Source organism: Typopeltis vanoorti, chromosome 10, assembly GCF_054136105.1.
Source record: "Typopeltis vanoorti isolate ZY-2024b chromosome 10, IOZ_Tvanoo_1.0, whole genome shotgun sequence".
In the NCBI taxonomy this organism is placed as follows: Eukaryota; Metazoa; Arthropoda; class Arachnida; order Uropygi; family Thelyphonidae; genus Typopeltis; species Typopeltis vanoorti.
The window spans coordinates 106071249-106098884 of NC_143558.1; the positions used below are offsets into that span (position 1 = coordinate 106071249).

The following is a 27636-nucleotide window of genomic DNA, read 5'->3' on the forward strand; positions in this document are numbered from 1 at the left end:
GTATCCCATGCAATAGTTATTCTTTCATCTTCTGACCATGTATCGAAAAAACATCCTGGAACCCCCCCTTTATTAACTGACTGCTGCTTATACTACACCTACCCTTGCTTGGTCACCTTTGTCTGCTTTTTGTCCTTGTCGTGCAACTGATTATTGCCTCTCATCTTGTGCAGTTTCCATAATGCCACCTTCTTCCATATTGCATACCTCACCTTTTCATTCACTGTTTCATGCCTACCTTATTTAACCTCCTAATCTTTGGAATACATTCACGCATTGCTTCTGTCAGATAGTTCTTGCACAGGATTTAAGGAGCAGTAGTCTCCTTTCCATCCAATTCTACATTCCATGTAGATTTGGATGTATGAATTGGATATGAAGATATATTCAATATCTTGAAGAAATATGAATTGAATTCCTATATCTGTCTAAGCTCTCTCCCAAGTTTGTCACAATCACCAGCCTTATAGTTCCACATATGTTTCTCACAGAAGCCCTCATATGACAGGCCACTACCTAGATGATCACTTTATGGTTACTCTCACGTCATACTCCTCCATCTTTATTTCTGTCAGGATCCTCATCCAACCATATCTCACTTATTCTGATAACTTTTGAACAAATGAATTTGGTCAGTGCACCAATTTCATTCCCCTTATTTCAGATCATAATAGCTGATTTCTGGTTTTATAACAAGACCCACTGACACTACTTCTCAGATGTAACGCCTCCATATTTCCCCTTGGCCTCTCTTTCACTACAAATACTACAACTCTCTCCACATCCTAGTCTGTCTCAATCCTGTCTATTACCTCTGCATCCAGCATCTACACCAAAACCATTTAAAATCAGTCTGTTTCTGTCATATAGCTCCATTTGTCCTTGAAATTCATCTCACACATTCACAGAAAGCACTTCTTTCTCTTCACATAGCTCAGCTAGCATACCATTCGTGATCTTTACCTACTGTCTCAATTCATTACTGTATCACTTGGGCAACACAGTGATTACTTTTCCTGCTGAACTGTTATTTTTCTCAACAACCTCCAGTCTCCTCCTTGTTCCCAACTAAATCATTCATCCCAACTATTTGTTCCTAATGACTTTTTGCTTGCTTGCTTCTCGTATTCAGTGCCTCAATCACTCTGCTCATTCTACCTGTAGGAAAAACATACTTTGTGTACTTTTTTATTTGCCACATTTTAATAATTGAACCTCCACTCTCGAATCACTCATTAATCTCTCACATGGCCATCTCTCATTCCATTTTTCCTCACTCCTCTATGCATGTCTACACTTCTCCTCATTTCAATTTCTCATATGCTTCATCTTCATCACCTGTGCTTTCGTGTCTTAAATTACTTTCTTGCTGCCATTCATGCTTACTACCTTGCCATCAGTCTTATCATCTTCTTTCATTCATGCCTTCATTTGCATTCTGTTTCTTGCTGCCATGCATGGCCACTATCTTAACCTTAGTTGCATTATCTTTTTCACTGTCAGTTTCAACTTTTCTTATCGCCAATCATATTGTCTTTCTGTTCCATTTTCTTTCATATCATCAGTCTCACATGCTATCTAACCATCAGTTTCACTACCTTCTGTATTTATTTTTATATATAAATTTCTGGACAAATGAATTTGGTCCAGAAAATTTCATTCATAAGGGGAATGAAATTTGCACCAATTTCATTCCCCTTATTTCAGATCATAATAGCTTACAAATAGTGATTTCTGTAGAATGCCACACAATTGTTGGGTTAAACTCAGCACTAAATTTGGTAGGTGATAGTATTATCTTTAAAAATTAATTTGTCAATTAAGTGACTTGTTATTTATTAACAGGATAGAGAAAATGAGCCCATTTTAGAGGAAGAACCCGATGTTAGTTCAGGACTTGCAGGAGCCTTAGAGTTGGCAATGAAAAAAGGTCTGTTTCTCTTTAAATTATTTTTATCCTTTCTATATTTTTTTCCATTAAGTGTATCATAATTATATATGTGCATCTTCCTTTAATGCATTAGATCCAGTAGGCTCTCATGTCTTAAGTAAATTGGCTGTATAGAAACCAAGTTAATGCTCTGAATTAGAATAGTTAATCCTACTGCATACTTTGTAAATACACCAAATATAAAATTAACATGTATATACAGCTATACATTTAGAAATTGCATAACATAGTTCTGATAAAAAAAAAATTGCTTTTTTTTTTTTTTTTTTTTTTTTTTTTTTTTTTTTTTTTGGTATGCATAAAATGAATACACTTTGACACTAAAGTAAGAAATTCACTGCCCTTTTTTTAAACTTCTTTTGACCATGCTTAGTGATTAAACTCTTCATACATAGCACTAGAATGATTTGTACAAATATATTTGATCATAGGTTATGGGAACATTTTCAGTATTCGTATTAGCTGGATCTCCATGCTGTTTATGTGTAATTGAAACATATAACAAGCCCAGATCTTTTATAACTTAGTGATCTAAATCTGAAGTGGTGATAATGGTTCCATGACATGTGCATATTTATAGTTGTGGGGTAGCATTTGGGTGTTTTAACTGAACAAAACTAATTACATTTCTTTCAAGAAAAAAAAAAGGTCTATATTACATTCCAGTACAGGCTTTAATAAAATGCACTTTAATTGGCGAGGAGGTGAAAAGCTCTCTTGAAATTATGGTGGTATTATTTTTCCTTCAGTTTTGATGATAGTGAAGTGGATTAGGTATCTAATAATGCATTACATCTTGACTCAGGATCAGAGTAGGTGGATTCTATGTATTTTGGGGCATAGAATTAACATGATTCAATGATTTTAAAAAAATAATTGTTCCAAAAAAAAAAAAAGTATTTTGAAATTATATAAACAAACCAAAATTCAAGTTCTTGCATATTTTACTATACTTATAATGCATATAAAACTTATATTTTTTTTTAAAGTGCCAAAAGACATTTAGCTTTTTTTTAGCATATAATACTTAAATGCTTATGGTGTCTTAATTTCCTCTTGTAAGCACCTTTGCATGTCTCTTTGAAGAACCTAATGGTAGTCTCCCATCATAGTATTATTTCATTTTTCCTGTTATTATATTACAAGAACCTCTGGTGGAGCCATTCACTCTCCTTATCACAACATGATCTTTCAGGAAAAAGGTATGTGAAAATGAAGAAAGTGAATCTTCACTAACTTCCTTGACCCATCTTATTGCGCTTTGTTATAAGTTGATAGTTCTTTATAATTCTTAGTTACATTATTGCACTAGAGCCCCTTAAAAATATCCTGGAAATGATTTCCAGGCTTTTAGTTCTATTATGGTGAAACTTTTCAAATTTTTTTAATAAGTTTAGCTTCTGAAATGTTCAGGTATCCAACAGTCAGGTTATGGGAAAGCAAATTCGTTTTGCCTAGTGTTGTTCATGTAATGTTATGTTTTTCTTCTTTCTAAAAATCTAAAAGCAGACATTTTCTATCATGGAGCTAATAAGTTTCACTGCTGAAGATAGGATAAACGTGGTTTGTGTTGTGTTGGTTTAGATAAATTTAGATTGCTGACAAGATTATTTAATTCCTTCAGTCAAATAAGGTTTGTTAATCTCTTTTTTGGTTGAATGAGTCCAAATTATATTCCTAATGGTGTCACAGACCAGACATAACTGGGAATACATTATAAGATTTATCATATGTACCCAGGAAACACATAAACAAGTGGAAATGAGCCTAGAATTATAGAAAAGTGCCCTCTTTAGGGTTAAATAAATAAATAAATAAATAAATAAACCTTTCAAACTCAGTGGCAGACTGAAGAAACATTGATTAATGTAGCCAGGGAAGAAGATAGTTAAATTGACTTCAAGGTTAGAAAAATCAGAACTCCCTGGTGGTGGACTTGGGAAGTTAAAGAGTTAGTTATAGAAAAGAGAAAGTGCAGTGAAAGTTTCTAGCAAGTAGGTCAGCATGTGCTCTAAGAGAATCTTCTTCTTCTTCTACAGCTTCTCCCACTTAAGTGGGGTCACTGTTTGTTATGAGTCTCCTCCACACCTTCCTGTCTTGGGCTGTCACCACATCCAAGTTCTTCATCTTCAAGTCCTCTTCTACCAGCTCCCTCCATCTCTTCTTTGGCTGCCCACACTTCCGCCTTCCTTGCACATCCATCTGCATGACCCTTCTTCCCACATATTCGTCCTCCCTCCTCATCACATGACCAAACCATCTCAACCTTGCCTCCTGTATTTTCGCTCCTAAGTTCGTAACTTTCACTGTTCCCCTGACATAGTCATTTCTCAGATGATCCTTTCTGGACACACCGCACATCCACCTAAGCATTCTCATCTCTGCTACTTCCATCCTGCTGATGTTATTTTTCCTCAGGGCCACAGTTTCTATAGCATATGTCATAGCTGGCCTCACTACTGTCCTATAAATTTTGCCTTTCAGATTGATCGGCACCCTCTTATCACATAACACTCCAGCCATCTCCCTCCAGTTCCTCCAACCTGCTTGTATCCTGCATCCCACTTCCTTCTCAGCTCCTCCATCTTCTTCCGCTGTTGAACCTAAGTATCTAAAGTCTCTCACCTTCCTGATGACATTTCCTTCCAGCTCCAGATCTGTCTCCTGGCCACCGCCCACTGCACAACACATATACTCTGTCTTACTTCTGCTCAGTCTCATACCTCTCTCTTCCAGTACTTTTCTCCATCTTTCCAGTTTAGTTTCCGCTTCTTCTCTTGAATCTACACACAGCAAGATGTCATCTGCATACAACATTGTCCAAGGTGCATCTTCTCTCCCTCCTCTGTTACCACCTCCATCACAATATTAAACAGAAACGGACTTAATGCTGACCCTTGATGCAAGCCAACTGTTACTTGAAAACTTTCTGTCTGTCCCAAACAGGTCCGAACACTTGTCTTCACCTGTGAAGACAAGTGTTCGGACACCTGTGCTCTAAGAGAATACAGAGAAAAATGTAAGAAAACAAAGCATTCTATATAAGTAGCTAAACAAAAGTCATAGAAAGACTGGTAAGAATATAGAAGATAAATATCAGGAATTTGAAAAAAAATTCCTGATATTGTTCTAGAGGATATTGAAAATTAGTGGAAATACTACTCTAAAAGGAATCAGAAATGATAAAGTGACATGAAAACTGAAGATAATACTATTTTCGATTTTTGGAATAATTATTTGGAATGATGAAAGATTGTTAAATGGAACAAGAAATGTAAGACTAGTAAAACTAAATAATCAAGATGCATGCAATTAGAAGTACTTGAAGTGGAAAAAGCCAGCCATCAAAAACCTTAAAAAATGTGGGAAGGCAGATGGAGTAAATTATATTGTTACTACTAGAGACCTCCTAAAAATTGGAGACTCGATGAGAAAGTTCCACATATCATCTACATCAGCTGTTATATTGTTTCTTGGGTAAGAATATCATTTTATACTTACCGAAATATTCTCGTTAGAGGAAAAATTGCTCTCAACTGCATTCTCCTCTTTTCCTCTCTCCATCCTTTATAAATCAAAAAATTCCATCTATCAGTACCGTTCAGCAGTTTGTAGGTTCTTTATTACATGACTCCTGTTTGCTGTTGTCTCACATTCTTAATCTGTCCTCATAATCTACATTCCACAATCCTGATATCTTTAATCTCATTTACATCATCTTCTGTGGTGTATGGAGAGGTATCACTTTAGTATTGATGTCAGCCACTGATCTCAGGGTCAGGATGTTGTGCTCTGGTCCTCACGTACACTCAACTCTCACTTATGGCTCCAAGAAGTTGGTAGTGCACACTAGCAGCCACACCCCAGTAAACCGCCTCAGCTGGCAGGCTAAACTAAGTGAGGGTATCAGCAATATAGAATGCTGTAAATAGGGAATGTCAACCTTTATGTGCACGAAGTCTGGAATGACCAAGATGGCAGAAAAAACGACGTTGACTGATAAAGAGCATGACAACAAGATGTGTGGCACATCGAGGGCACACTCCTGACATCTAAGGGACCTGTGGACCGGTGTCGTGGAAGAGATTGGAGCCTCACCATGTATTGGACCATATCCATTGTCAACCATAAAACACACCATGTCACAATATGAAGTTAGAGATGTGGTTGAGACACCTGTAACCATCAGCTCTTATAGCTACAGGGAAGAAGAGCTTGAAACCAGGAATTGTAAGACAAGAACTACTAAGGTAGTGTATGAAGATAATATTCCAAACCCTCCGAGGAGGATATTCTCAGATGTCCCTTGTCTGAAAACCAGGAGCAGTCTCTTCAAAATAATAACATGGAATGTCAGAACACTCTATGAGTGAGGCGGGCAAATTAGACAAGTTACTCCAAGAATTAGAAATGATGAAGGCTGATGTTGCAGGTATCAGTGAAGTGAGGTGGACAGATACAGGCATAATAAGAAGAAAAAAGCACACTATAATCTACTCTGGCAGTGACTTGACCTTAACGGAGTAACGCTTGTCCTAAGTAATAGAATTGCAAAATCTCTACATGGATATTGGCCCGTAAATGACAGAATCATAAAAGCCAAAATAACTGCACAACCATTCAACTTGTATATTATCCAAGCATATGCACCAACCTAAGATCACCCAGATGAAGAGTTGGAACAATTTTATGAAGACAGCCAAACTGCAGTCTCTAGTGCTAAATCAGATGATATTATTATAATGATGGGCAACCTAAATGCAAAAGTGGGCTCAGAAAAAATCTCATTTTGCATCAGAAAACTAAAACCACATGAAGCTGCAGGAATAGATAATATCTTGGCAGAATGGGAAACCAAGGGCTTGGAATCAGAAATGAAAGAGGTGAAAGATTAATTCAATTCTGTGAAACCAATGACCTAATAATTGGCAATACACTATTTAAACATCCTCCCAGAAGACTATATACATGGAAAAGCCCTGGGGACATCCATAGAAACCAAATAGACTATATAATAATAAGCAAAACATTCCAAAATGCAATAACACAAACAAAAACATATCCTGGAGCAGACATAGGATTGGACCACAACCCAGTGATTGCAAAAATCAAAATAGAACTTAAGATACCAAGCCAACCAATTATAAGAGAAACTTTAATTCATACTCACTTAACAACCAAGAAGTTAAAGGCTGCTTTATAAAAGAATTCACAAAATCCCTTAACAAGTCTGACAACGCAACTCAAACGGAAAATAAAACACCAATTGATGAAATTAACATGAACTGCCAAACATTCAAGAATAGCATCAATGAAGCAGCCAAAAATACACTCCCACAATTAAAATTGAAAAGGAATAAATCTTGGATAAATGAAAAAATATTGAAGTTGATGGAACAAAGAAAAAAGTTAAAGAACAAATTTGAATATAAAAGCAGAAGCAGAGAAATGTATGAAAATGACAAGCAGGACAAATACAGTAAATCATGCAAGTGTCATTAAAGACTCAAGAGACTTTATTTTATTAAATAAAAAAGAAATCGTGGAAAGATGGATTGAATACACAAGGAAATTATATGAGCAACAAAGAAATAATATTCCTGAACAGACTGATTTAGAAGGACCACTCATTTTACTTTGTGAAGTTGAAAACGCCATCAGAAAACTAAAACCACATAAAGCTGCAGGAATAGATAATATCTTGGCTAAATGGTTGAGGGCTCTCGATGAAGGAGGACTGAAATTTCTAACTAAATTATGCAATAAGATATACCAGACTGGATTTCTACCCAAAGATATTAATCGCTCAATTTTTGTTCCAATTCCCAAAAAAAAAAAAAAAAAAAAAAAAAAAACTACAAGGTGTGAAGAGTTCAGGACAATTATCCTCATCAGTCAAGTATCAAAAGTCCTATATATTATGAAAGAAATAAAAGAAAAATAAACATAGAAATGAATGATACACAAAGTAGCTTCAAGGAAAATGTAGGTACAAGAGAAGATATTTTCAACGTCAGAACCATCATAGAAAGATATCTAGAAAAACAAAAAAGATGTGTACCTCTGCTTCATAGATTACAAAAAGGTATTCAGCAATGTTCAATATGAGCAATTAATTGAAATCCTTTCAAAAATAGGCATGACTGGAAAAGACATTAGGCTGATAACTAATCTTTACTGGGAACAGATTGCATCTTTGAGAATAAATAGAGAGACCTCAGAAGAATTCCCAGTAAAGAAAGGTGTGAGACAAGGCTGTGTCATGTTTTCGATTCTCTTTAACTAGAAGAACAGATGACAGTTCTTCTAGCTGAAAACAAATATGACCTCAAAACCGTTATGGATGAAACCCTCAAGTACAGTGAACAGTATGGCCTCGGTTTCAACTTTAAAAAGATAAAAATGATAATTTCAAAAGAAAAGGAAATACCAAAAATATGCATCAATATAGAAGGAAATAAATTAGAACAGGTGCAAACATACATATACCTTGGACACTTGATCACAGAGAACGGCAGGACAGAAGATGAAATTAGAAAAAGGATTGAAATTGCAAGGTCAACTTTCAACAGTATGAAAAATCTACTGATCTAGAGAATTAAATCTGAAAACAAGACAAAGAATCTCCAAATGCTACACATGGTCGACATTATTATACGGAGTAGAACATGGACACTCTCCAATCTGAGTGTAAAAAAACTGGAGGCCTTTGAAATGTGGATGCTGAGAAGAATTATGAGTATATCAAGGAAAGACAAAAAGACAAATGAAGAGGTACTAGAGATGATGTGTGTAAACAGGAGCCAAAGGAAAGAAATTAAAAAGAAAAGTCAGCCATTTTTGGACATAATCTAAGACATAACTGCCTACAAAGGACACTTCTCGAAGGAACTTTGAGGGAAAGGGAAGGAGAGGAAGACAAAGACTCGAGTGGATGAAAAATATGGAAGACTGGACCTATCTCTCATATGAGGAATGCAGCAGAGAGGTGCAGAATAGGACATGTGGAGACACATGGTAGTCAATCTCCTGGAGGGAGAAGACTCCCAACAGGACATCCTCTGCTGTATCTCAGAACCCAGCAAACGAGATCTATCTGCACACAAATAGTCTAGGTGACAATTATATCAAGGCCTTGTAAGGAGACAAAATGATTTTATGGCATGTCAGGGCCGATTTCAGCATTGATTATCCTTGAAGTTGTATTTATATTCTTTGCTATATGGTCCCTGAAGTTCATCTTAAAACCCTAGTCTCATCAGTTTCTTCTATCATAATCACATTCCCAAACATAATATGCTGCTACTGGTTATCTCATCACACCAAAGTGCAAAACTGTACATTATTATGCACTAACTAACATTAAACTGGTAACTGTCTTCACATTCTCATAATTCCAGCTTTTTCAGATCCTTCTGCAAATGCTTCGTGGTAGTCACATTCCAATCATCCCACCTAACTGTATCTTCAAAAACAGCTGTATGTTTCTTGTCAGAGTGCTTCTCATGTAATTAGTGTAAAGATTGAATAACAGCGGATCAATAACTGATCCCTGGGATACATCACTCATCATTTTGTGGATTTACACCCCAACATCACTTTTTGATATCCTCCAGTGCACTAATGCAATGAACTGCCATTCTTTATCCAACAATAAATGCTTAATTATAGAGGTATAAAAGTTCTGCAGTGGCTGCACTTTAATTCAGAAAGTTGAATTCCAGATGGGTGGAATAGAGCTCTCATAGTAACATCTTTAAAAAGGGAAATTAAACTGAATGTGAGAATTATAGAGGAATTTCACTAATGATTATCCCAGTTAAGATTTGATGTAAGAATGCTTGAGGCTAAAAAAAAATTGTTGAAGGGAAACTGAGAATAAAACTGGCTTCCAATCAAACAGATTTGTCAAAATCAGATTTTCACTTTAAGCCAGATATTTGAGAAATCATGGGACTATATTTTGTAATAGACATATGTCAAGAACTTGACATTGTTAGCACTGGATGATAACAATGTCAAGTTCTTTCCTAATATCCTCGTTTTCAATATGATGTCGCCATTGATATTTCTGTTCACACCCCTAATCTTTCTCAGGTCTCTCATACCTGCGGTCTCTAGTCTTTGGTCAAGTGTTTTACTTCTAACCCAGCTCTCAGATCCATAAGTGAAAATTGGTCTTGTATACAGTTAATTTAGTCCTTTGACTAATAATTCTATATAAATTTCTTCAGTTGACTTCCTACCATATCAGCTTTGTTGATTCTGTTGTCTATTTTGATATTTAATTTATCATCTTCACTAAAAATCGTGCCTAAATAGCTGAAATGTTTTACTTGTTCTATAGATTCTCCATTCACAATGCAGTTGATATTTTCAATGGTCCTGCCTATTATCATTGTCTTTGTCTTGTTATTGCTGACCTACATACCATATTTATTACAACAGCTATTCAATTTAGTCAGGGAATCTTGCAGACTTGTTCCGAATTTATTTAGGAGTATAACATCGTCAGCATAAAGCAAAGAGGTGAGATTAACATCTCCAATTTTGATATCAGGTCGAATTACACTTTCCTTCATAATGTGATCCATACAGATAATGAATAACAGAGGGATAATATACATCCTTCTCTGAAAACAGATTTAACATTAAACCATCTTCCTGTACTTCCTTCAGTTCTAACTGCTGACTTATAACTAATATAAAGACTAAGTATTGCTTGATATAATACCCCATTGACACCATACAACTGTAGCATTTTGAATAGCTTCTCTCTTGGCACCTTGTCATATGCTTTTTTCAGAAATACTCATCTTTGTTACATCCTCATTTCTCAACTATTTGTCGTAAAGTGAAAATCTGATCCTAACAGCCTCTATTTGGCATGAATCCAGCTTGTTCTTCACCAAGCTTCTCTTTCACAATCCTTCTCATCCGTTTCTCAAGTATACTTGCATAAATCTAACCAGGAACACTCAATAAAGAAATACCTCTGTAATCCTCACAATCAGTTTTATTTCCCTTTTTATATATGGGTACTATGACAACTCTGCTCCAATCATCAGGAATTTATCCCTATGTCCAGGCCTTCTAAACTATGCAGTGCAGCCACCGTAAGACTTTTATACCTCCATACTTTAGCATTTCTGGTTGAATATCATCTACTCCAGCTGCCTTTCCACATATCAGGCTTTTGATGGCTTTTTCTACTTAAAGTATGAATATGTATTCCTGATTGTATGCCTGGTCAGTGTTTTTTACCACTGTGCTGTCAGTGATTGTTTCGTTTAGCAATTTTTTGAAGTAATTACTCCATACTGCAAGGATATCTTTTTCTCCAGTTTTCATGTCACTTTTATCATCCCTGATTTCTTTTACTGTACTCTTTTCTTTGTTTCAGAGCTTTTTCAACAATTCAGAATATCTTCCCTCCTTCTCGATATTTATTTTCTATGTTCTTACCAAAGTCTTTGCGTGACTTTTGTTTATCTACTTTTACCAAGTATTTAGCGTTCTTACATTTCTCTCTGTGTTCTCGAAGAGCACAAGCTGAATTATTTGCCAGGAATTTTTGATATGCTTTCTTTGTTTCCTTCACTGCGTCTTTAACTTCCTGTGTCTCCACCATGGATTTTTAATTTTTCTATCCTTGGAGACAACCTCACCATATGCCTCTCTAGCTGAATCAATCAATGTTTTCTTCAGGGCTTGCCACTGAATTTCCATGGTTTGGTTCCTGTTCTCAAAGTCTTTCATTTTATTATTATTTTTTTTTTTAAATAATATTTGTGTATTTTAGTCAACAGTTCACATCTGAGAGCTGCTCAACTTTTATTTGCATTAAAACTTTCTTACATGTTATTCTTTTCAATATGAAATTCAATTTTATCCTGCTCAAGACTAAATAGTGATCACTTCCAATTTCAAATCCCCTGTACAATCTAGTGTCCTGCATCAGGGAGAAAACATCACTATCAACAGTAACATAGTCAATGAGACTTATCTTATTCCTTGCCTCTTCTCTCCATGTGAATTTGTGCACATTTTAATGTTGGGACATTGTGTTAGTAATAATCAGTCCATGTCCTGAACAGAAATCCAACAGGTATTTGCCATTATTATTAGTTTTGTCTTTTCTCCAAATTTTCCCAAAATATTTTTGTTTGTTTGACAAAGCAACTGACATAATGAAAAATTGGTCCCCAACAAAGACCAATTTTTCATTTTGTCAGTTGCTTTCTCTAAAGCCTCAAAAAAATTCCTCCACTTCTACCTTAAAATACAAAAAAGGCCAAAACTGATGAGATCTTTCTGAGCAATAAATACAAAATGTTATATTCAGGCAATAAATATGAGGCTAATCATCTTGAAAGGCAGGCAATTTGAAGTAGTGATGTGGGTAAATATCATAATGGGGAAATGGACAATGAGACTTATTTGTGCCCATGGTCCCACAGCAGGTTCTACTAAGGTAGAACCTGCTGATTAGCCTCATTTATTGCCTGAATGTAACATTTTGTATTTATTGCTCAGAAAGATCTCACCAGTTTTTGCCTTTTTTGTATTTTTTATTTCATTCACCCCTGTTATGTCGATCTGGTACTTATCCAATTCCTCAGCTATCTCCATTTCTTTGCCATTCAGGTTTCTTATGTTGATAGTACCAATCTTGAACTCTGGTAGCGTTGAGTTGGAGTGTGTTTTATGATTTGTTCCAGTAGCTGACTTTTTGCTGTTTGCTATGGTTCCCTGGCAGGAACAACAGCCACTTTGTTTAACCGGGCGACGCCTCGGCCTGCATGAAATTCTGTCAATTGTACCATCGCTTTATATTGTGGTTTTAGCCAGTAGAAATACAATTTGGTCAGCTAAATCTCAAATTGCTAGCTAATCCTCATTTGTTCAGTATCCAAATAGATACCTACACCCTCTGTCCAAAAAAGAAACCAAACTTTTGATAGAAAATAAAATACAGGCCAAATTATAATTATTCAAATCATTTATTTCAATCAATATACTCTTCCTCAGCTTCAATACAGTGTTTGGCACAGTCAATTAATTCGTTAAATGAGATTTTTAATTGTTTTCTGCGATACTGTTGAGGGTCATGGTTACTGACACTTGAACGTTTTCAGTGGTGTCATATCGCTTTACTTTTATCAGTAAACGAAGTCAGGGGAAGAGAAAGAAGTCACAGGGTACTAAATCAGGTGAATGCTACGAGTGATCCAACACACAAACTTGATTTTTGCTCAAACACTGTCTGACAATGTTTGACCGATGAGATGGTGCATTATCGTGCAAAAGTGATCAGCTGCCTGCATCACAATATTCATGATATATGCGACGAATTTTCGCTATCAATCACTTCGAGATAAAACTCACCATTGACCGTTTGGCCAGGCAGAACAAATTCTTTGTGGATAATGCCCTTTGAATCATAGAAACAAATTAGCATTGTCTTTACTTTTGACTTCTCCAAGCAACTTTTTTTCGGATGCCCCTCTTCTGGTGGTCTCCACTCAGCACTCTGGTGCTTTGTTTCAGGCTCATACTCAAAACAACATGTTTCGTCACCGGTAATGATCGTTTCAAGAAAGTTTGAGTCCTTACGAGTGGTTTTAATGAGGTCCTTGCAGTGTTCAATTCGATACATTTTTTGGTCATCGGTCAACTTGTGGGGAACAAATTGCGAATTCAGTTCATGAAGGCCTAAACTCTCAGTCAAAATGTTGTGCAGTTGATTTTGGAATCCCCCAATTCATCTTCAATCAATCTCACTGACCATTTTGGGTTTTCTTTGAAATCGCACACTTTTTGGATGTTAACTTCACTCAGTCCAGTTTTTGGACAGCTCGGCTTTTCATCATCCTCAAGCGTCTCACGACCACTTTGAAATCACTTAAACCACTCGTAAACTTGAGTATGGGATAAGCATTCATCACTGTATGCTCTTTGAAGCATTTGATGCATTTCGGTAAAATGTTTACCAAGTTTAACACAAAAGTCAACCCAGCTTTCTGCTTGAAACTCATTTTCTGACCATTCATCAAAACACACTGTCACTCTTGGCACTATAACTCGGCTTGTAATGAAACAAATGTCATAAACAGTTGACACAACACTAATGAAGGTTGCCGCTTTCATCAACAAAAAATACAATGGGTGGTACCACTATTTTCTTCTATTTTCAAAAAGTTTGGTTTCTTTTTGGACAGGGTGCACCATGAGAAGGTAGGGATTGGAACATTAGGTCAGAAGCTCTAGTTGGTTCTCTGCATTCCTTTAAAGGCTATGTGGTGGTCTCCTCTCAGTTATATAGCCTTGACCCTTAAGAACCCCCCATTAACTAAATAGTCTATACAAAAACAATACCAGAATAATTTATATAGAATATTTCACTTTGCAGAGGTCAACTTTTTTTGAAGCTTATTGCTTCTGATTTCTCTTTGCTCATGAATTTGCTTAAACTTGTATGTTGGTTGAACATCATAATAAAGAGATTTAATGGTATTCATAATGCAAAAGCTACAAAAAAAAAAAAAAATGAATACTTTATTCCAATATTTCATATACCCAAGGCATTGTAAAGAATAAAAATAACCTGGCAAACAATGTAATTTGAATAAGAACACCAAGCAAGCATTCAATTAGTTTGACTAGATTAATTTGATTTATGTCAATTTAAACATAGGATAAGTCTCACAGAAGTTTGGAAATTTTTTACAGCCATGTTAGGAGTGTTCTGTAAAGCATAAGAAGATTCCCAGAATAATTTGTCACTTTGGAATTGTAGTCTGATTTAATACCTTACATGCAGTTAGATGGAGAAGGACTATTATTCTAAAAAGACTATAATTCAAAAGCAGCTTATTCTGGGAATCTGCTTATGTTTTGCAGAATACCCCTAACCTTAACAAGTATGATTGTTTTAAAAAAAAAAAAAAACTTCCAAACATCTGCAAGATGTTAATTCTTCATTTAAATCAACAAAACAACCCATCCCCTTTTTACTGTCCTCAGAGGCCTTAATCAAAATAATTGAATGCTTGCTTGATGTTCTTATTCAAATACTTTAAAAATATATACACGTTTGCACAAGAATAATGTTTAATTTGCCAAATATTTCAGTCTGAATATTACAGACCATCTTCAGTGGCTACATAGGAATAGTTTTAAAAAACAAAGTGGAATACGAACAATTAATCATTCACACATAGAACGAGCCTTGTGATGTCATATCGCTAAGTATTAGAAGAGTAAACATTTTCAAAGTCATAATTAAAGATATTAATTCAGAAATTCATATAATAATCTTAAATAACATTAGACTAATATAGGAAATTTACAAAAAAAAAAAAAAAAAAAAAAAAATTAATGTGTTATCCTGATTAAACTTTCCCAAATTTTTAATATAGATATACATTCATTACAATTCAAGTTAGGACGTTGAAGTAATGTCTCCACATTTTCTTTAAATAAACGTTCAAATTTGTAGCGACATCTGTGTAGGAGGAGAGTCTTGGACCAAAGGATGTTGTCTTGTTTCTAATCCAATAATCATGTTATTTAAGATTATTATATGAATTTCTGAATTAATATCTTTAATTATGACTTTAAAAATGTTTACTCTTCTAATACTTAGCGATATGACATCATGCAGCTCGTTCTATATGTGAATGATCAATTATTCGTATTCCACTTTGTTTTCTAAAAATTTCCTATGTAGCCACTGAAGATGGTCTGTAATATTCAGACCGAAATATTTGGCAAATTAAACATTATTCTTATGCAAACGTGTATATATTTCTAATCATTATGTCACAAGTATCATTAAAAAATCAAATTCAAATACTTTTTATTATGTTACCTTAATCTCCAAGAGTGCTTAATTTATTGTTAGCCAAAATATTAGAATAATTTTTTGTTGTGAATAACCATTAACTTTATTTATTACCACTTTTTGGCTCACTGTGTGGGTACAAATGCCAGTCTATTTTTAGTTATGTAGGAAAGAAAGCACTAAGCTCACAACTCATTACATCAGGATTGTCAATGAAAATATGATGAATAACTTTTAAGTAACTAACAAGCTGGGTTTTTATTTTTTTTGGGGGGGGGGGTATCCTTCCTACTTGGGTGCCTTCTGTCTTCATCTACTACCTACAGGCTTTCAAAAACATCCATGCCAAGCCCAGATTTGAACACAAAAACTGGCCACCCTGGCTTGCATAATTTGAAAGCAATAATAAACTTCCTGGAAACCAATCTATGCTAGTAAATTTTCAAGCTAAATATTTCCACTGCTTCCCAAATCAGAAAGTTTGGTATTAAGAATTATATGAACAACAATGCATTCTCCATTCTTCGAAAAGATCAAAAAGAAAGTTTACCTGCACTAGTTCTGAATGCAGGGTATATAGAGAATTTGAAATAGGAAGTGATTACCACTTATTTTGTTTTTTTTTCCCTTGGTTTGATTACATATTATAATCTTCAAAAAAAAATTATCCAGCAATAAAGTTCTTAACATTAGAAAAAGTTTGGTGGTCATTTTTTATGTGTAAAAAAAAGTTATTCTTTGTTATTGTGAAACTGTTATTCACACTCACTTGCGGAACTGTTACCCATGCTCATACATGTATAACTGTTATTTGTTCAGTGAATCATGTGGCTCATTAAAATATTCCTGTATTCAGCAATTTCACTTATTATAGTTGTGCACTAAGCATCTAAAGAGGTAATTCAGTCTATAATTTTGAATACTTTGCATAATGCAGGTATTAAAAATGACTTGACATAGACAAAATTGGGAATACTCAAGACATTGTAATTTGTATTTAATCATAATATTTTCCCACTTGATGTAAAATATATTCAAAGAGATTTATATAAACTACATCAGTGTGAAAATATTATAATTAAATACAAATTAAAATGTCTTAGTTTGTTAAAGAAAACTTTGTATACAAGTTTATGTTTAGTTAAGATTTAATTACCATTTTAAATATCAATTTCTTTCATCATTTTAGGCAGAGCAGCATTCTTATATGTAAAGGATGGACATATAATGACTCTAACAAGTGCATCTATGTTGTGAGAAATGGACCTAAACAGATAAAGATAAAGACCAAATAGATAAAGAATTAGATGGAAATCTCACACTTCTCTGGAAGTGGTAGGCCAAACCCTCCACCTGTGCTGTTTGCAGGCTAATGGCTCAATAATGAACAAATATTATGCTTCAGCCCAAAGAGACTAGACACAAGAGATTTAATTTAGGTTTGATTTCAGAGGAGTTTGTGACATATTTGATATTGATATAAACATGTAAACACAAGATAAATAACAACAGAAGATTGTTGTGAGGAGTTTGATCTGCCATTGTAGTTGCATATCTCTGTGCAACTAAATAATTCCCAAGTAGTGATGGTTATCTCTCTTTCTTCAAGAATACTTCTTGAGAAGTACATTTGTCATGATAGGCAATTATTTGTAATGCTTTGAATTTTGCCCTTATTTTGGCAGAGACTTTCCCTTCATACTGAATTTTGATTACAAATTTGATAACACCTTGCTAGTTAACAGCATAAAAGGTCATTTAAATAAAATTAGTCTCCCCCTTCATTCTGACCACATTTAAGAAAATTGAACTCATTGCACCTAACAAAGTCCTGTGTATACCTCTAGCATGTTCATATGTAATTTAGTAATTAAATATATAATTAGTAATAGTGTATTACATTCCCAGTTTTATTATTTTCAGAAATGATTTACACTTCCCATAGCCATGCATACCTTAAGCCTTTTGCCACTGGAAGACTAACATTTACCATATATGCAGCATTTCTTTGGCTAATAATCAGTAACAATGGTTTGGCTTCTAGTCTTTAACTGGAAATAAGCAGTAATGCTGGAGAGCATTACTGCTTATTAGTAAATAAATAAAGGTATTATCTATTCAAGATCTGGAAATACTTCTGATTATTTATTTCTAACTACAGCTGCATGTTTAGAGTACTGTATTATCACTGAAGGATCTCACTAATAAGTTGGTGAGTTTCTATGATCTGCAGTATCTGATTTCATGTTACATTTATTGGAAGTACATCAGTTATACATTGGCTAATATTTCATTGTTTCCATAAATATCAGCTTAACTTTTAGCCACAGCCTTTAAATGCTAACCTCACATGTTGAGTTACTTAATTTTTTTTCCCATCATTTAACAATAATTATATATGGAAAAGATAAGTCACTAGTTTTGTTTTGTTTTCCTACCTACCACTCTGAGGAAGTCACTAGTTATAAGTGTACAAAACTAGTAGGTGCCTTTTCCATTCTGTAATATTATTAATCAGTGACTGAAACAAAACTGATTTTTAAAAAAAACAATAACAATTAGTTCAGCTATTACTAGGGAGGTACAATTAATATTAATATTGTGATAATTATCACAATTAGTAATTATTTCGAAAAACATTTTAATTTGCTAAGCAAATTAAGTGTTCTTCTTATATATGACTAAGTTATACTTGATGGTTATTTATTTTCATATAATCAGTATTTTTTCATTTAATTAGTAAATTTACTTGACTAATTTTTAAAGTTTATATAATTATATATTAGGATACTTGGATAAAGAGATGAAGAAACTATCAAGTGCACCAAGACCAAGCCAGTTGCAAGCTCAGACTTACACGATTGAAGAGAAATTTTAGTAAGTGTTACCTCAAAAAAAGAATAAATAAGCAAATCATAATTTCTTTGTGATTATGGATAAAACAGTAATTATTGCTTGGGGAGAACTCAACAAGGGTATGTTAGCAATAGTGGTTACGATCAAGTTTTCACTAAGCAAGCAATTCTGTTGCCTCTGCCAGTGTGGCTGTGGTAATAAAATGAGAATTTCCTGATTGTTGGAATAAAGCACAAATGAATTATTTCAAAAATATCTATATATGATAAAATGCAGTATTATTCAACTGGTGGTCAGCTGAGATGTGCAGTACTCTTTTCTTGACTTGATGGATTTTTAGTACACATCAGGTATCTTGATCATAATATATCATGTAACATTCAACTTATTTTGTATTTACTGTGTCAAAGATATATGTTGCCAGCTTGGAGATATTTTAATTTACTATTGTATAATATTGTACGCATTTTAAATAGATAAATTTTGAAAGATGAAATGAAGAAAACATTTTTATTGATGATTTAGCTAAAGTCATAATATAAGAGATAAATCATACCTCAGTAAAAATATCAGCTTTTACTGTGCAAAAGTTGTATGTAAAAACTTTGATAGTTGAAGGCTAACCATTATCAGTATGAGACATCTTTATCTAATTAGTGATATGTTTCAAATAAGCATTCATTTTTTCTTCTTTTTTTTCTTTCCTAATATCAGTCCCATACAATAGTGGTTTCAGAATCTACTGTATTTACTCGAATATAACTCGCACTTTTTTCCCCAAAATTAAAGCTAAAAAATTATCATGCGAGATATATGCAGGGATTTATAGAAACTAAAGTTTTCGGGAAAAAACTGAAAATGGGTATGACTTACCAAAAATCTCCTATTCGCTATTGCTACTTCTGGCCTTGAGAGCGATTTTCTTGTGTGCGTTGTCAAAGTCATCTACCCAAAGAGCATCATCTTCTTTCCCATTATTTCAAGCAAAAATTACCAGTAATTTACAAGACTTGAGATACATAATGAACAGTCCTTCATGAGTGGAATGAGAAGTGAAAGCAGATCATGAAACTGGACAGCTGTGGTAGGCCAGTAGAGATAGAGCAGCTATGAAGATGTACTTATGATTGATGTGGTATTAACAAAAGATCGCGTGACCAATGACAAAGGCACGCTGACAGTTGTTGAGATGAAATGCTAATTCTCTTTAACTGATTTCCATAATATCTGAAACTGCCATAACAACATTCACTGATATATTTCTTAGTTTTAACACATTCACGATGAGGTGGTATTGTTTTGTCTGTTTATCATTCCGACGAATTTGCAGTGCATTTTCTTTTGTGTGTATATATATATATATATTTTTTTTTTTTTCATAAATTAAAACTCTCCTCCATATAGTTAAAGTGAAGTTAAATTTTCATCTATATTTTATCTATTTATTGTGTTTTTGTAAGTTTTTATGCATTTTCATTGTTTTTGTATACAATTTTATGCATGAAGTGCTGTTGTAAAGGTAATAAGCAATCATCTAGGGTTCGGGAATGGATTGATCAATTTTACATTAATTCTCATGGGAAAATGGTTTCAGTTTCAAACAAATCGGTTCCCGAACAGCCTTTAGGAACGAATTATGTTCGACAGCCAAGGTTCCACTGTATTAATTGTTTCAGATAACAGCGGTAGATAGAATACAAAGACACATGGGATAAGTATGCTGTGCTGCTGCTTGTGTTTTAAAAATGAGCAGCTATTTTGACTAATTTTTATCTTATTTTCATATAAATTTATTCAATTCACTTCCCCAACATAAAAGCTTTGTATATTCTTTTGATTGTATTATTTCCATATTCAGTTTGCCATTTTCACTAAAAATTGTATCCAAAGACACAATTTTTAATGAAAAATGCTTTAACTTGTTCTATACGAGGGTGGTCTGTAAAGTTCTCGGCATCAACCATAGATGGCAAGATTTTTTTTTTCCAAGTTGGTACATCTGTCATAAGCATCAATGTGAAATTGCAAGTCATTCTGTCAAGTAGTTTTTTTATACAGCTGTCGGAAGCAAAATTGTTGTCTGTATCCCTTGAAATGGATAAAATTGAGTATCGTGCAGTTATGAAATTATTTGTAAAAGAAGATTTAACACTAAAAGAAATTCATTCGAAGTTCATAAAAGTTTATGGGCACTGTTTTCCTTTGTTTTCGACAATTAAGAAATGTGCTGTCAAGTTTAAATGTGGCCGTACCAGCCTTGAAGATGATCTACATGAAGGATGTCCAAAAAAGTGTGACAACACCAGAAATTATTGATCAAGTGCACAATATGGTATTGGATGACTGGCGAGTCAAACTGCATGAAATTGCTGAGACCATAAGCATTTCAAAAGAATGTATAGGATATATTTTGCATGAAGAATTGCAAATGAAAAAGCTTTGCACAAGATGGGTACTGTGCTTGCTCACAGCAGATCAAAAACACACTCGCATGAAAATCTCTGAACAGTGCTTGGAGCATTTTAACAAGAATAAAACTGATTTTGTGCATCAATTTATTACTATGGATGAGACTTGGTTTAACCATTACACACCAGAATCCAAACAGTAGACAGAAGCCAGTTGTTCAGCACCTAAGAAGACGATGTTAGTTCAATCAGCAGGAAAGGTCATGACATCGTTGTTTTGGGATGCTAAAGACATTTTGTTTATTAGTTATCTTGAAAAGGGTAAAACAATAACTGGGAATATTATTCCGATCTTTTAACCAGACTAGACAAAAAAATTTGTGAGAAAAGACCCTGTTTGTAGAAGAAAAAAAAATCATCTTTCATCAGGACAATGCACCTGCCCACAAAGGTGTTTTTGCAAGGGAAAAATTAAGGGATCTGCACTATGAATTGTTGGAAGATCCACCCTATTCCAGAGATTTGGCTCCCTCTGACTTCTATTTATTCCCAAAACTAAAACTCTTCCTTGCTGGTCAGCGTTATTCTTTGAAGCAAGAGGTGATTGCAGCTATAGAGGGGTATTTTGCAGATCTTACTGAGAACCCACTACAGGGATGGGATAATCTGGCACTGGAGCATTGCTAGAATAAATATATTCATCTTAAGGGAGATTATGTTGAAAAATAAAAATAATTTTGAAATTAAAAATTCGTGTTTTCATTGTTAGGCTGAGAACTTTTCAGACGACCCTCGTATATTCTCCATTGAGATTACAACTTGATGAATATATAACCTGATGTTCACAATCTATTGTCTTTATCTTTTTATTGCTGAATTTGTTACAGCAATTATGCGAAGTAATTTTGAAGACTTTCAGTGAATTTATTAAAAAAAAATGACATAATCTGCATGAAGTAAAGAACTAAGATGAATATCTCCATTTTTTTTTTTTATCAGGTTTAGTGCCACCTTCATAACATGATTGATATAAATGATGATGTTATAGTTGAGTTAGTGTTCTGTATCTCCTTCCATTCTGACTATTGATGTACAACTATACAACTATGTTTTTCTGGTCTAAGAGTCTAGACTCGGATTCATGTGTTTTAATTTTTATGTGGACTCAATGTGTGTAATAATAGTTTATGGCTACAATTTTTATTTTTCCAGTCTACATGTTGTATGTGTGTATGTGTATATATATATATATATATATATATATATATATATATATATTATTTTTTAAAAAAAAATGAAATTTTTCATATCTTTAAACACTTTCTTTCAAGCAAAGCAAGTCTAATGATTTGTAAGTGCCTCGTTTTACTCATCTCTTTACGCCCATTCATCATATACTTCTTTCCTAAGCATTGTTGAATAGTTGTATAGGCTAACCCCTCAGACCAAAACTATGTATACTTATTGTAATAAGAGTATCGGTCTGCACGGTTAGCCTAGTGGCTGTGCTCTTCGCAACCATATGCCTGGAGAAGGAGTGTCCTAGGTTCGATTCTCGTCGGTGACGTGAGGAGCTGAAGGATCTTCCTTGGCCATAGCAAAGTTAGCTGGTCTTCGGCATGGACAGTAGGGTTTTTTCCCCAGTTTATCCTGGGGTTTTTCATCCCGAAAAGCAGGCAAACCGGCCTTGAGAACTCAACACTACAGGGCATAGGATACACCGGGGAGTAGGGTTGACCATCTTATCCTGTGAACAGCTTGAGGTCCGATGATTAATAAACCCTCGACATTGCAGGGTAAAAGAGGATATAAAGAAGATGAGATAAATAGTTTTGGTTCATTTGCATCCAGGTATTTGATATCAATCATTTTAGAGTACTTATGCTCAGTTTTGATTTTCTTCACTAAGAATAATCCATAGTCTTCATTCTAAATTTTTGTGTAGCATTGAAGTAAAATGGGGATTTTTATTTAAATATTTATTTTTTTAATTGAATGCCAAAAAAAAAAAAAAAAGTGGAGTGTGATAAAGTAAAATAATGGATAATCAGATTAGTGCAAATTTAATTTTCACCTATTAAAATTTATTTAGAAATATAAATTACAAGCAATGTATTTTCAAATTTTTTTTTTTTTAATCAAAGACAGTCTTCCCAAACCCTACTTACAACTTAAATATCACTGTGAATTACTTGATATAATATCCTGTTTACACCTTAAAATTGTAATATTTTGTATAGGATTTCTCTTTGCTCTTTTAATGTTTCTTCTTAAAATAAAAGTGATTCTCTCAAAAAGAATAACCTGGGTTGGACTTATTTCGCTTATTCCCAGCTTATTCTTCTAAAAGATTCTTTTCCACAAATTTTCTCAGCCTCTTCTCAAGTATGAATATGCTTGATAAATCTTACCTGGAACTCAGTAGGGAAATTCCTCTGTAATTCTCACAATTCAGTTTTATTTCCCTTTGTCTAGATGGGTACTATGAGAGTCTACTCTAGTCATCCAAAATTCCACCTTCTGGTCAGGTATTCTGAACCTTATGCAGCACAGCTGTTGTAAAACTGTTATACCTCCATATTTCACAATTTTTGATTGAATATCATCTACTTCAGCTGCCGTTTCACATTTCAGGGTTTTATTTGTTTTTTCTACCTCAATTATTGATATGTACTCATGTACTCCTGACTGCATTCCTCTTGAGTGATTTCTACATTCTGTCACTTGTTTCATTTAACAGTCTTTAAGATTAATTACTCCAGACATCTATCCCCCCCCCCCCCCACCCCCCCCCCCCCCCACCCCCCCCCCCCCCCACCCCCCCCCCCCCCCACCCCCCCCCCCCCCCACCCCCCCCCCCCCCCACCCCCCCCCCCCCCCACCCCCCCCCCCCCCCACCCCCCCCCCCCCCCACCCCCCCCCCCCCCCACCCCCCCCCCCCCCCACCCCCCCCCCCCCCCACCCCCCCCCCCCCCCACCCCCCCCCCCCCCCACCCCCCCCCCCCCCCACCCCCCCCCCCCCCCACCCCCCCCCCCCCCCACCCCCCCCCCCCCCCACCCCCCCCCCCCCCCACCCCCCCCCCCCCCCACCCCCCCCCCCCCCCACCCCCCCCCCCCCCCACCCCCCCCCCCCCCCACCCCCCCCCCCCCCCACCCCCCCCCCCCCCCACCCCCCCCCCCCCCCACCCCCCCCCCCCCCCACCCCCCCCCCCCCCCACCCCCCCCCCCCCCCACCCCCCCCCCCCCCCACCCCCCCCCCCCCCCACCCCAAAATGGATTATAAATAAGGGTTATGGCAAATGATTTGATGCGTATGCAGGAATAGATGTGGATTTTTGGATGTGTCGAGTGAGTGTGAGGGAAGATTGGATTTGTATAAGAGAGATGGCTTATATTTGAATGTGTTTGGCATCATGAATCTTGAAATATTATTAATTGATATGACACCTAACACAGAGAGTCAGGGAAACTGAATTCTGATGGGAGAAATCATGAGAATCTTTGTGTAAGAGCAACAATGTTAGGTCACTGTGTTAATGACAGGAATGGCTATTATTATATTATAGAAATGATTATGAAGAATGATTCTATGTTTATCTGGATCTATCAAGCATATATAAAGATGTTTACATAAGTAAGGAACTGGATAAGAACAGTGATCTGCAAGTTGTCCAACTGTGTCATGCAGACAAGAGCTTACAGGTAGCTTATTAGTCTGAACATGAATGCTAGGAGTATCAGAAACAAAGGAGTATAGTTTGTTTCCTTGGTTAATATATTGGAACTTCATATTGTAGGCATTAGTGACACCTGGCTATCAGAAGCAGACATACTAACTGGTATCGAGTGCAAAGGGTACAGTATTTTTAGGAATGATAGACAGGAGAGGAGGGGCATGCTGCTAATGATATCAGATGACTCGAATCCAGTTAGAGGGAGACTTATGACTACAATATGAGGTTCCAATATATTAACCAAGGCATTAGTATATTGGAATGTATTTGAAGTTATCTGGTGTGAAGTGGAGTCTAACAAGATTAAATATATAATGGGGTGTTGTTACAGACTTGGCGGATCGGTTTGCTAGAGATGAAGAAATGCATCACCAAATAAATACGATGGATGTGAAAAGAGTAATCATAATGGAGGACTTGAATATCTAAGCATTGATTAGGCAGCAGTAAAATCTCATGAAAAGAATGAAACTGAATTTATTGAGCTGTTGAGACAACTTCCTGAAACATCATGTGACAGAATGACCCCTGTGGTCAAGGAGCATTAAATCTGATTATAGTGTCAGAGGTTTCATTTATGATTATTAATCAATTTAAGGAATTCACAACGTACACTAGAATATAAATTAAATTAAACTTTAATATATATTTCCAATATTTCAGCACTGTCACGTTGCCATTTTCAAAGGAACTTAAAATAAAGACACGTGTATGCAGGCACTACACACAATAAATGAGGAATGAAGCTAGGAAGTTATTGTTTCTCCTAAAAGTCCCCTGATGGTTCCCCCTAGCAGACTATGTAGGTATTCTTGGCCATTTGGCTGAAGGCCTCCTGATGTACGTCTCCCAAATTTGGGGCAGTCTCGTGCAACCAAATTTGTTGAGGTTTAGCATGTTTCTTAGGGCAGAGGCCGATTCCATGAAAAGTCTTTCAAATTTGAACTTGCTGTGGTGTATTATTGTGGCTTTCTTCCACCATATTCTGTGGCATGTATCCAGAGCATGGTCTGCAAGACCAGAGTGGCTAAACTGGTGAAAATGGATGTAGTCCTTGTCTTCTGATATTCGCTATCTTGCCTGTTTGGCCAAAGTAGGACAGCTTACAGCTGCATTTCTGCCTCTGGTGACAGTGATTATGCAGTACTCACTTGGGAAGTGGCTAAGATTTTGAATTTTCCATTCAGAAAAGGTGACATGCTGAACTACAAAGCAAGAAAATTATGACCACCTGTGTGGTATGTTGGTTTACAAACTGAACAAGAATTCTGCAGTAGAAACTGATGGGATATCAGCACAGATGCTAAAAGAGCATTCAGTTGAAATAGTTATTTCTTTTGATGGGCTATATAATTTGAGTCTCAGAACAGGGAAAATCCTGCAGGAGTGGAAAGAATGCATGGCAGTCCCGGTGCACAAGGATGGTGCAAAAGACTGATGTATCCAACTGTTGACCAATCAGTATCTCAGGAGTGGTGGTGAAGATAAGTTTGTTAGGGCATTCAGAAATCAGTTGACAGAGAATTTCTACTCTGCAATGAACAGCTTGGGTTTACAAAGGGAAAGTCATGTTTTAACAACTTGCTCACTTTCTATAATAATGTTACCAGTGAATTAGACAAGGGGAATGGATACATCATGATATTTTTGGATTTTGCTAAGGCTTTTGACAGAATACAGCAAGGAAGACCTGCATAAATTGGATAATATGGGATTGAATTATAAACTGTTGGCATGGATAAGAGGATGGCTGGCTGGCTGACACATATGAAATAGTCGTGGGGGGGTTGAATCTGCATGGTTCAAGGTAACCAGTGGTGCTTCAACGATCAGTCCTTGGTCCACTGTTATTCAATCTGTACATAATGACATTGGGAAAGATTTGGCATGCAACATACAGCTTTTGGTGATGATGCAAAGATAGGTAGAGTAATTCAGAAGTGCTACTGATTTGCAGTACTTGTAGAATGATTTGAATAGGCTGGAATTGTGCACATGTGAAAATTGTGTCAGTTCAATGTTAATAAATGTAAGGTCCAATGCTTTGGTTTGATTAGATATTGAATGATGTAGTATATTGGTGTGATTATGCTAGAAGAAAGTGATCACACTAGGGATCTTGGAGTTTAGTAGACAGGAAGTTGAAGTTCAAGGGTCATATAGCAAAAATTGTCAATACAGCTCAGAGAATAATTGCTGAAATGAACCTTGATATGTAAAGAGAAGGAAGGCATTGTGCCTCTTTACAAGGCCTTGATAAGATCTCAGTTGGACTATTGTGCTTGGGTCTGGTCTGCTTTCCATGGTTATTCTGATATAGGATAGAGTGCAAAGGAGAGTGTTAAAAATGATATCAGGATTGTGGAATACTAATTATGAAGACAGATTTAAAACTTGTAGGCTGGAGAAATAGTTATAAACTTCTGAAAAGGGTTACACAGAATTTCAGTAAATGCAATTTTTCATTTTATGGAGGGTTGGAAAAGGATGCGAGGCATCCTTGGAAGTTGAGAATGCATGCTGTCAAGAAGGAGATGGGGGCTAGATTTTTCTCTTATAGAGAGCTGTGTGATTGGAATGAATTGTTGTTGGGTGTTGTGTGTGCAAGTAGTGAATGAATTATGTATGATAGCTGATGCAAATAGTATGGCATCCCTCAATGAGGTCCTGACTTCCTGGAGGTCTCTCTTAATAATAATAATAATAATAATAAATTATTATTATTATTAACACATTTTTTGTATTTCCTGTTTCATTTAGTGGCTTGCATATTTAATCTTTATATTTAAGATACAAATTATGGACTGTGATGAAACAATAAATGCATGTATGTGTTTAAGT

At 35.5% G+C, this 27636-nt stretch overlaps 1 protein-coding gene across 1 annotated transcript in view; it reads left to right on the forward strand.

The window, feature by feature from the left end:
- The window catches only part of LOC150102650 (U4/U6.U5 tri-snRNP-associated protein 1), a 323990-nt gene that overhangs the window by 282549 nt on the left and 13805 nt on the right, over positions 1–27636 (forward strand). The window contains exons 17-18 of the mRNA XM_090399032.1: positions 1846–1930; positions 18584–18674. Of these exons, the coding sequence (XP_090255158.1) occupies positions 1846–1930; positions 18584–18674 (176 nt within the window). The remainder of the gene's footprint in view (positions 1–1845; positions 1931–18583; positions 18675–27636) is intronic.